This window comes from Eucyclogobius newberryi, unplaced genomic scaffold, assembly GCF_026437365.1.
Source record: "Eucyclogobius newberryi isolate DKJ021-1_F unplaced genomic scaffold, fEucNew1.0.hap1 SCAF_22, whole genome shotgun sequence".
Classification (NCBI taxonomy): Eukaryota; Metazoa; Chordata; class Actinopteri; order Gobiiformes; family Gobiidae; genus Eucyclogobius; species Eucyclogobius newberryi.
The window spans coordinates 14,985,841-14,998,602 of record NW_027315857.1 but is presented as its reverse complement, the minus strand read 5'-3'; the positions used below and the strand labels follow the sequence as shown (position 1 = coordinate 14,998,602).

The 12,762-nt window shown below is 52.6% G+C and overlaps 1 protein-coding gene across 1 annotated transcript; it reads left to right on the top strand.

Annotated features, from left to right (window-relative positions):
- Positions 1 to 458: 458 nt before the first annotated feature.
- On the top strand, positions 459 to 11,717 carry LOC140372103 (uncharacterized). Its single transcript, XM_072459386.1, has 5 exons — positions 459 to 503; positions 8,110 to 8,129; positions 8,968 to 11,363; positions 11,466 to 11,530; positions 11,652 to 11,717. The coding sequence occupies exons 1-3, from the start codon at positions 459 to 461 to the stop codon at positions 11,264 to 11,266; spliced, it is 2,364 nt and encodes a 787-aa protein (XP_072315487.1). The 3' UTR covers positions 11,267 to 11,363; positions 11,466 to 11,530; positions 11,652 to 11,717.
- Positions 11,718 to 12,762: the final 1,045 nt, after the last annotated feature.

The following is a 12,762-nucleotide window of genomic DNA, read 5'->3' as shown; positions in this document are numbered from 1 at the left end:
CTGCTCCCTCAACAACTACGGCAGCCCCTACCACAACAACAGCTGCTCTCACAACCACGACAGCAGCCCCAACCACAACTACAGCTGCTCCCACAACCACCACAGCAGCCCCAACCACAACCACAGCTGCTCCTACAACCACAACAGCAGCCCCAACCACAACAACAGCTGCTCCCACAACCACAACAGCAGCCCCAACCACAACAGCTGCTCCTACAACCACAACAGCAGCCCCAACCACAACAACAGCCGCTCCAACAACAACTACAGCAGCCCCTACCACAACAACAGCTGCTCCCACAACCAACACAGCAGCCCCAACCACAACAACAGCTGCTCCCACAACCACCACAACAGCCCCAACCACAACCACAGCTGCACCCACAACCACGACAGCAGCCCCAACCACCACAACAACAGCTGCTCCAACAACCACAACAGCAGGCCCTACCACAACAATGGCTGCTTTCATAACCACCACAGCAGCCCCAACCACAACTACAGCTAGTCCCACAACCACCACAGCAGCCCCAACAACAACAACAGCAGCTCCTACAACCACAACAGCAGCCCCAACCACAACAACAGCTGCTCCTACAACCACAACAGCAGCCCCTACCACAACAACAGCTTCTCCAACAACCACCACAGCCGCCCCAACTACAACAACAGCTGCTCCCACAACCACCACAGCAGCCCCAACCACAACAACAGCTGCTCCAACAACAACTACTTTAGGCCCAACAACAACCACAGCTGCTCCTACAACCACCACAGCAGCCCCAACCACAACAACAGCTGCTCAAATAACAACTACTTTAGCCCCAACAACAACCACAGCTGCTCCTACAACCACCACAGCAGCCCCAACCACAACAACAGCTGCTCCTACAACCACCACAGCAGCCCCATCTACAACAACAGTTGGTCCAACAACAACTACGGCAGCCCCAACCACAACAACAGCTGCTCCAACAACCACCACAGCAGCCCCAACCACAACAACAGCTGCTCCTACAACCACCACAGCAGCCCCAACCACAACAACAGTTGCTCCCACAACAACCACATTAGCCCCAACCACAACAACAGCTGCTCCCACAACCACCACAGCAGCCCCAACAACAACAAAAGTTGCTCCAAAAACAACTACGGCAGCCCCTACCACAACAACAGCTGCTCCCACAACCACCACAGCAGCCCCAACAACAACAACAGCTGCTCCCACAACAACCACAGCAGCCCCGACCACAACAACAGCTGCTCCAACAACCACTACGGCAGCCCCTACCACAACAACAGCTGCTCCCACAACAACTACGGCAGACCCTACCACAACAACAGCTGCTCCCACAACCACCACAGCAGCCCCAACAACAACAAAAGCTGCTCCCACAACAACCACATTAGCCCCAACCACAACAACAGCTGCTCCCACAACCACCACAGCAGCCCCGACCACAACAACAGCTGCTCCAACAACAACTATGGCAGCCCCTACCTCAACAACAGCTGCTCCCAAAACAACTACGGCAGCCCCTACCACAACAACAGCTGCTCCTACAACCACAACAGCAGCCCCTACCACAACAACAGCTGCACCAACAACCACCACAGCCGCCCCAACTACAACAACAGCTGCTCCCACAACCACCACAGCAGCCCCAACCACAACAACAGCTGCTCCAACAACAACTACTTTAGGCCCAACAACAACCACAGCTGCTAGTACAACCACCACAGCAGCCCCAACCACAACAACAGCTGCTCCTACAACCACCACAGCAGCCCCAACCACAACAACAGTTGCTCCCACAACAACCACATTAGCCCCAACCACAACAACAGCTGCTCCCACAACCACCACAGCAGCCCCAACAACAACAAAAGTTGCTCCAAAAACAACTACGGCAGCCCCTACCACAACAACAGCTGCTCCCACAACCACCACAGCAGCCCCAACAACAACAACAGCTGCTCCCACAACAACCACAGCAGCCCCGACCACAACAACAGCTGCTCCAACAACCACTACGGCAGCCCCTACCACAACAACAGCTGCTCCCACAACAACTACGGCAGACCCTACCACAACAACAGCTGCTCCCACAACCACCACAGCAGCCCCAACAACAACAAAAGCTGCTCCCACAACAACCACATTAGCCCCAACCACAACAACAGCTGCTCCCACAACCACCACAGCAGCCCCGACCACAACAGCAGCTGCTCCAACAACAACTATGGCAGCCCCTACCTCAACAACAGCTGCTCCCAAAACAACTACGGCAGCCCCTACCACAACAACAGCTGCTCCTACAACCACAACAGCAGCCCCTACCACAACAACAGCTGCACCAACAACCACCACAGCCGCCCCAACTACAACAACAGCTGCTCCCACAACCACCACAGCAGCCCCAACCACAACAACAGCTGCTCCAACAACAACTACTTTAGGCCCAACAACAACCACAGCTGCTAGTACAACCACCACAGCAGCCCCAACCACAACAACAGCTGCTCAAATAACAACTACTTTAGCCCCAACAACAACCACAGCTGCTCCTACAACCACCACAGCAGCCCCAACCACAACAACAGCTGCTCCTACAACCACCACAGCAGCCCCAACCACAACAACAGTTGCTCCAACAACAACTACGGCAGCCCCAACCACAACAACAGTTGCTCCCACAACAACCACATTAGCCCCAACCACAACAACAGCTGCTCCCACAACCACCACAGCAGCCCCAACAACAACAAAAGTTGCTCCAACAACAACTACGGCAGCCCCTACCACAACAACAGCTGCTCCCACAACCACCACAGCAGCCCCAACAATAACAACAGCTGCTCCCACAACAACCACAGCAGCCCCAACCACAACAACAGCTGCTCCTACAACCACCACAGCAGCCCCAACCACAACAACAGCTGCTCCAACAACCACCACAGCAGCCCCAACCACAACAACAGCTGCTCCTACAACCACCACAGCAGCCCCAACCACAACAACAGTTGCTCCAAAAACAACTACGGCAGCCCCTACCACAACAACAGCTGCTCCCACAACCACCACAGCAGCCCCAACAACAACAACAGCCGCTCCCACAACAACCACAGCAGCCCCGACCACAACAACAGCTGCTCCAACAACAACTACGGCAGCCCCTACCACAACAACAGCTGCTCCCACAACAACTACGGCAGCCCCTACCACAACAACAGCTGCTCCTACAACCACAACAGCAGCCCCAACCACAACAACAGCTGCTCCCACAACCACCACAGCAGCCCCTACCACAACAACAGCTGCTCCTACAACCACCACAGCAGCCCCAACCACAACAACAGCTGCTCCAACAACAACTACGGCAGCCCCTACCACAACAACAGCTGCTCTTACCACCACCACAGCAGCCCCAACCACAAAAACAGCTGCTCCCACAACCACCACCACAGCAGCCCGAAACACAACCACAGCTCCTCCTACAACCACCACAGCAGCCCCTACCACAACAACAGCTGCTCCCACAACCACCACAGCAGCCCCAACCACAACAACAGCTGCTCCTAAAACCACAACAGCAACCCCAACCACAACAACAGCTGCTCCTACAACCACAACAGCAGCCCCTACCACAACAACAGCTGCACCAACAACCACCACAGCCGCCCCAACTACAACAACAGCTGCTCCCACAACCACCACAGCAGCCCCAACCACAACAACAGCTGCTCCAACAACCACCACAGCAGCCCCAACCACAACAACAGCTGATCCTACAACCACCACAGCAGCCCCAACCACAACAACAGTTACTCCCACAACAACCACATTAGCCCCAACCACAACAACAGCTGCTCCCACAACCACCACAGCAGCCCCAACAACAACAACAGCTAATCCTACAACCACAACAGCAACCCCAACCACAACAAAAGCTTCTCCTACAACCACAACAGCAGCCCCTACCACAACAACAGCTGCACCAACAACCACCACAGCCGCCCCAACTACAACAACAGCTGCTCCCACAACCACCACAGCAGCCCCAACCACAACAACAGCTGCTCCAACAACAACTACTTTAGGCCCAAAAACAACCACAGCTGCTCCTACAACCACCACAGCAGCCCCAACCACAACAACAGCTGCTCAAATAACAACTACTTTAGCCCCAACAACAACCACAGCTGCTCCTACAACCACCACAGCAGCCCCAACCACAACAACAGCTGCTCCTACAACCACCACAGCAGCCCCAACCACAACAACAGTTGCTCCAACAACAACTACGGCAGCCCCAACCACAACAACAGCTGCTCCAACAACCACCACAGCAGCCCCAACCACAACAACAGCTGCTCCTACAACCACCACAGCAGCCCCAACCGCAACAACAGTTGCTCCCACAACAACCACATTAGCCCCAACCACAACAACAGCTGCTCCCACAACCACCACAGCAGCCCCAACAACAACAAAAGTTGCTCCAAAAACAACTACGGCAGCCCCTACCACAACAACAGCTGCTCCAACAACAACTACGGCAGCCCCTACCACAACAACAGCTGCTCCCACAACAACTACGGCAGACCCTACCACAACAACAGCTGCTCCCACAACCACCACAGCAGCCCCAACAACAACAAAAGCTGCTCCCACAACAACCACATTAGCCCCAACCACAACAACAGCTGCTCCCACAACCACCACAGCAGCCCCGACCACAACAACAGCAGCTCCAACAACAACTACGGCAGCCCCTACCTCAACAACAGCTGCTCCCACAACAACTACGGCAGCCCCTACCACAACAACAGCTGCTCCTACAACCACAACAGCAGCCCCTACCACAACAACAGCTGCACCAACAACCACCACAGCCGCCCCAACTACAACAACAGCTGCTCCCACAACCACCACAGCAGCCCCAACCACAACAACAGCTGCTCCAACAACAACTACTTTAGGCCCAACAACAACCACAGCTGCTCCTACAACCACCACAGCAGCCCCAACCACAACAACAGCTGCTCCTACAACCACCACAGCAGCCCCAACCACAACAACAGTTGCTCCAACAACAACTACGGCAGCCCCAACCACAACAACAGCTGCTCCAACAACCACCACAGCAGCCCCAACCCCAACAACAGCTGCTCCTACAACCACCACAGCAGCCCCAACCACAACAACAGTTGCTCCCACAACAACCACATTAGCCCCAACCACAACAACAGCTGCTCCCACAAGCACCACAGCAGCCCCAACAACAACAAAAGTTGCTCCAACAACAACTACGGCAGCCCCTACCACAACAACAGCTGCTCCCACAACCACCAGAGCAGCCCCAACAACAACAACAGCTGCTCCCACAACAACCACAGCAGCCCCGACCACAACAACAGCTGCTCCCACAACAACTACGGCAGCCCCTACCACAACAACAGCTGCTCCCACAACCACCACAGCAGCCCCAACAACAACAAAAGCTGCTCCCACAACAACCACATTAGCCCCTACCACAACTACAGCTGCTCCCACAACCACCACAGCAGCCCCGACCACAACAACAGCTGCTCCAACAACAACTGCGGCAGCCCCTACCTCAACAACAGCTGCTCGTACAACCACCACAGCAGCCCCTACCACAACAACAGCTGCACCAACAACCACCACAGCCGCCCCAACTACAACAACAGCTGCTCCCACAACCACTACAGCAGCCCCAACCACAACAAGAGCTGCTCCAACAACAACTACTTTAGGCCCAACAACAACCACAGCTGCTAGTACAACCACCACAGCAGCCCCAACCACAACAACAGCTGCTCAAATAACAACTACTTTAGCCCCAACAACAACCACAGCTGCTCCTACAACCACCACAGCAGCCCCAACCACAACAACAGCTGCTCCTACAACCACCACAGCAGCCCCAACCACAACAACAGTTGCTCCAACAACAACTACGGCAGCCCCAACCACAACAACAGCTGCTCCAACAACCACCACAGCAGCCCCAACCACAACAACAGCTGCTCCTACAACCACCACAGCAGCCCCAACCACAACAACAGTTGCTCCCACAACAACCACATTAGCCCCAACCACAACAACAGCTGCTCCCACAACCACCACAGCAGCCCCAACAACAACAAAAGTTGCTCCAACAACAACTACGGCAGCCCCTACCACAACAACAGCTGCTCCCACAACCACCACAGCAGCCCCAACAACAACAACAGCTGCTCCCACAACAACCACAGCAGCCCCGACCACAACAACAGCTGCTCCCACAACAACTACGGCAGCCCCTACCACAACAACAGCTGCTCCCACAACCACCACAGCAGCCCCAACAACAACAAAAGCTGCTCCCACAACAACCACATTAGCCCCAACCACAACAACAGCTGCTCCAACAACAACTGCGGCAGCCCCTACCTCAACAACAGCTGCTCCCACAACAACTACGGCAGCCCCTACCACAACAACAGCTGCTCCTACAACCAAAACAGCAGCCCCAACCACAACAACAGCTGCTCCCACAACCATCACAGCAGCCCCTACCACAACAACAGCTGCTCCTACAACCACAACAGCAGCCCCAACCACAACAACAGTTGCTCCCACAACAACCACATTAGCCCCAACCACAACAACAGCTGCTCCCACAACCACCACAGCAGCCCCAACAACAACAAAAGTTGCTCCAACAACAACTACGGCAGCCCCTACCACAACAACAGCTGCTCCCACAACCACCACAGCAGCCCCAACAACAACAACAGCTGCTCCCACAACAACCACAGCAGCCCCGACCACAACAACAGCTGCTCCCACAACAACTACGGCAGCCCCTACCACAACAACAGCTGCTCCCACAACCACCACAGCAGCCCCAACAACAACAAAAGCTGCTCCCACAACAACCACATTAGCCCCAACCACAACAACAGCTGCTCCAACAACAACTGCGGCAGCCCCTACCTCAACAACAGCTGCTCCCACAACAACTACGGCAGCCCCTACCACAACAACAGCTGCTCCTACAACCAAAACAGCAGCCCCAACCACAACAACAGCTGCTCCCACAACCATCACAGCAGCCCCTACCACAACAACAGCTGCTCCTACAACCACAACAGCAGCCCCTACCACAACAACAGCTGCTCCTACAACCACCACAGCAGTCCCAACCACAACAACAGCTGCTCCAACAACAACTACGGAAGCCCCTACCACTACAACAGCTAAACCCACAACCACCACAGCAGCCCCAACCACAACAACAGCTGCTCCCACAACCACCACAGCAGCCCCAACCACCACAACAACTGCTCCTACAACCACAATAGCAGCCCCAACCACAACAACAGTTGCTCTAACAACAACTACGGCAGCCCCTACCACAACAACAGCTGCTCCCTCAACAACTACGGCAGCCCCTACCACAACAACAGCTGCTCTCACAACCACCACAGCAGCCCCAACCACAACTACAGCTGCTCCCACAACCAACACAGCAGCCCCAACCACAACCACAGCTGCTCCCACAACCACAACAGCAGCCCCAACCACAACAGCTGCTCCTACAACCACAACAGCGGCCCCAACCACAACAACAGCCGCTCCAACAACAACTACAGCAGCCCCTACCACAACAACAGCTGCTCCCACAACCACCACAGCAGCCCCAACCACAACAACAGCTGCTCCCAAAACCACGACAGCAGCCCCAACCACCACCACAACAGCTGCTCCAACAACCACAACAGCAGGCCCTACCACAACAACGGCTGCTCTCACAACCACCACACCAGCCCCAACCACAACAACAGCCGCTCCAACAACAACTACAGCAGCCCCTACCACAACAACAGCTGCCCCCACAACCACCACAGCAGCCCCAACCACAACAACAGCTGCTCCAACAACCACCACAGCAGCCCCAACCACAACAACAGCTGCTCCTAAAACCACCACAGCAGCCCCAACCACAACAACAGTTGCTCCAACAACAACTACGGCAGCCCCTACCACAACAACAGCTGATTTCACAACCACCACAGCAGCCCCAACCACAACAACAGCTGCTCCCAGAACCACCATAGTAACCCCAACCACAACCACAGCTGCTCATACAACCACCACAGCAGCCCCAACCACAACAGCAGCTGCTCCCAAAACCACCACAGCAGCCCCAACCACAACAACAGCTGCTCCTACAACCACAACAGCAGCCCCTACCACAACAACAGCTGCACCAACAACCACCACAGCCACCCCAACTACAACAACAGCTGCTCCCACAACCACCACAGCAGCCCCAACCACAACAACAGCTGTTCCAACAACCACCACAGCAGCCCAAACCACAACCACAGCTGCTCCCACAACAACTACGGCAGCCCCTACCACAACAACAGCTGCTCCCACAACAACTACGGCAGCCCCTACCACAACAACAGCTGCTCCTACAACCACAACAGCAGCCCCAACCACAACAACAGCTGCTCCCACAACCACCACAGCAGCCCCTACCACAACAACAGCTGCTCCTACAACCACCACAGCAGCCCCAACCACAACAACAGCTGCTCCAACAACAACTACGGCAGCCCCTACCACAACAACAGCTGCTCCCACAACCACCACAGCAGCCCCAACCACAACAACAGCTGCTCCCACAACCACCACAGCAGCCCAAACCACAACCACAGCTGCTCCTACAACCACCACAGTAGCCCCAACCACAACTACAGCTGCTCCCACAACCACCACAGCAGCCCCGACCACAACAACAGCTGGTCCCACAACCACCACAGCGGTCCCAACCACAACAGCTGCGCTTACAACCACCACAGCAGCCCCAACCAGAACAACAGCTGCTCCAACAACAACTACGGAAGCCCCTACCACTACAACAGCTAAACCCACAACCACCACAGCAGCCCCAACCACAACAACAGCTGCTCCCACAACCACCACAGCAGCCCCAACCACCACAACAACTGCTCCTACAACCACAACAGTAGCCCCAACCACAACAACAGTTGCTCTAACAACAACTACGGCACCCCCTACCACAACAACAGCTGCTCTCACAACCACCACAGCAGCCCCGACCACAACAATAGCTGCTCCAACAACAACTACAGCACCCCCTACCACAACAACAGCTGCTCCTACAACAACTACGGCAGCCCCTACCACAACAACAGCTGCTCTCACAACCACCACAGCAGCCCCAACCACAACAACAGCTGCCCCCACAACCACCACATCAGCCCAAACCACAACCACAGCTGCTCCTATAACCACCACAGCAGCCCCAACCACAACAGCAGCTGCTCCCAAAACCACCACAGCAGCCCCAACCACAACAACAGCTGCTCTCACAACCACAACAGCAACCCCTACCACAACAACAGCTGCACCAACAACCACCACAGCCGCCCCAACTACAACAACAGCTGCTCTCACAACCACCACAACAGCCCCAACCACAACAGCTGCTCCAACAACAACTACTTTAGGCCCAACAACAACCACAGTTGCTCCTACAACCACCACAGCAGCCCCAACCACAACAAAAGCTGCTCCAACAACAAATACTTTAGCCCCAACAACAACCACAGCTGCTCCTACAACCACCACTGCAGCCCCTACCACAACAACAGCTGCTCCAACAACAACAACAACAACTGCAGCCCCAACCACAACAACAGCTGCTCCAACAACCACCACAGCAGCCCCAACCACAACAACAGCTGCTCCTACAACCACCACAGCAGCCCCAACCACAACAACAGTTGCTCCAACAACAACTACGGCAGCCCCTACCACGACAACAGCTGCTCCCACAACCACCACAGCAGCCCCAACCACAACAACAGCTGCTCCCACAACCGCCACAGCTGCCCCAACCACAACAACAGATGCTCCAACAACAATTACGGCAGCGCCTACCTCAACAACAGCTGCTCCCACAACCACCACTGCAGCCCCAACCACAACAACAGCTGCACCAACAACCACCACAGCCGCCCCAACCACAACAGCAGCTGCTCCCAAAACCACCACAGCAGCCCCAATCACAACAACAGCTGCACCAACAACCACCACAGCCGCCCCAACCACAACTACAGCTGCTCCCACAACCACCACAGCAGCCCCAACCACAACAACAGCTGCTCCAACAACAACTACTTTAGGCCCAACAACAATCACAGCTGCTCCTACAACCACCACAGCAGCCCCAACAACAACCACAGCTGCTCCTACAACCACCACAGCAGCCCCAACCACAACAACAGCTGCTCCAACAACCACCACAGCAGCCCCAACCACAACAACAGCTGCTCCTACAACCACCACAGCAGCCCCAACCACAACAACAGTTTCTCCAACAACAACTACTACGGCAGCCCCTACCACAACAACAGCTGCTCCCACAACCATCACAGCAGCCCCTACCACAACAACAGCTGCTCCCACAACCATCACAGCAGCCCCAACCACAACAACAGATGCTCCAACAACAATTACGGCAGCTCCTACCTCAACAACAGCTGCTCCCACAACCACCACTGCAGTCCCAACCACAACAACAGGTTCTCCCACAACCACCACAGTAGCCCCAACCACAACAACAGCCGCTCCCACAATCACCACAGCATCCCCAACCACAACAACAGCTGCTCCCACAACCACCACAACAGCCACAACCACAACAACAGCTGTTCCCATAACCACAACAGCTGCTCCAACCACAACAACAGCTGCTCCAACAACAACTACTGTAGCCCCAACCACTACAACAGCTGCTCCCATAACCACCACAACAGCCACAACCACAACAACAGTTGCTCCCACTACCACCACAGCAGCCCCAACCACCACAACAGCTACTCCAACAACAACTACTTTAGCCCCAACAACAACCACAGCTGCTCCTACAACCACCACAGCAGCCCCAACCACAACAACAGCTGCTCCCACAACCACCACAGCAGCCCCAACCACAACAACAGCTGCTCCCACAACCACCACATCAGCCCCAACCACAACAACAGCTGCTCCAACAACAGCAACTACTGTAGCCCCAACCACAACAACAGCTTCTCCAACAACCACCACAGCAGCCCCAACCACAACAACAGCTGCTGCAACAACTACAATAGCTCCAACTACAACTGCTCCATTTACAACCACCACCACAGCGTCACCAACCGCATTTACATATGAAGTTATAGGACTTTTGAAATTTGAAATCTTTACAAGCGATTTATTAGACCCTAACAGTGAAAAAACCAAAGCTCTTAAAATCAAAGTAAAAAAAGATGTAAGTTGCAAGTATTTTTGTAATTTGAAGATGTTTTCCCTAAGTTTAACTTCTAATAATAATCTTAATCTAATCTTAATAATAATCTTTTTTTCATTTCAGTGTAAAGCAAAACTAGATGAATCCTATGGAATTCCAGGTTCCACTTGTAGTGTAAACAGATTTAGGTAAGATTTAATACACTTAAAAAAACAAAAGAAACAATACTACAATTTCACATTGCACAGCTGATTTGGGCTTTTATAATAACTTATTCACGTAACTTTTGTTTGATATTTTTGAATACAGGGCTTCTCCACTACAAATCAAAGCCAATGCCACTGAAGCAGATTTGACAATTACATTTCCACCTTCAATGCCGACAGCCAGTCTTCCATCAAATGCTAATCTTGCTCAATCTCTTGAGGAGGGGAATAGCACTTTTGGCAGAATTGTTGTGACTGGTATGTTTAGCAAAATCAGCGTAAAGAAACAATCTCAGAGTTTAATGAGTTACTTTTTTTTCCAGCAAGTCCTGTAATAACTCCTACAACAACAACAACAACAACAACGACAACAACTGCTCCAACAACTACTGCAGCCCCAACTACAACTACAGCTGCTTCAACAACAACAACTACTGCAGCCCCAACCACAACTACAGCTGCTCCAACAACCACCACAGCTGCTCCTACAACAACTACAGCAGCCCCAACAACCACCACAGCCACCGCAACGGCATCTACTAAATCAACCACAGGTGACATCATTTATTCATTATTTCATTTTTGAGCACATAAAAAATACTGAACCATTTAATAAATCTAAATTACATTATGTGTTGCAGCTTCAAGTGGAAAAAAGCTCAAGATCAGCTTTGTCAATACATGTTTTGCCATGATTTTTTCCTATTTACTGTCCCGTCTTTAGAATCTTACATGATCCACTCAGTGTCCCATTCTCCCATCCCCTGCTTAGCTTCTTTGTGATTTTGACTGCATACAGCATACAGTAACCATATTGTAATTTATAATTGTAATGTATTCTGTGATGTTTTGTTACATTTATCAATTATGTTATTATTTTAAATGTACAATGACCAGAATACAGTCATTTAATCTTTTCTCTGTGTGATTTATACTAATGTGAATGTTTTTAAATATCAGCATCTGAGATCCTGGAGGTTAACCATGTTTCAGAAAAAACTAATATATCACGATTGTCTTTTTTTGCACACACTCTAATAAAATCTATTTTTGATTTAAGACTTTGCACATTCATGTGAATTATTTGAAGACCTTTCTTTGATTTAAATGTTGATATATTTAAAACAGTGTTTAGAACATTATCTTCTTGAGTTTTTGATTTGGGTTGGTTTTTTGTAGGCTTAATGCTAATTAAATACTATTTGTCATTTTCA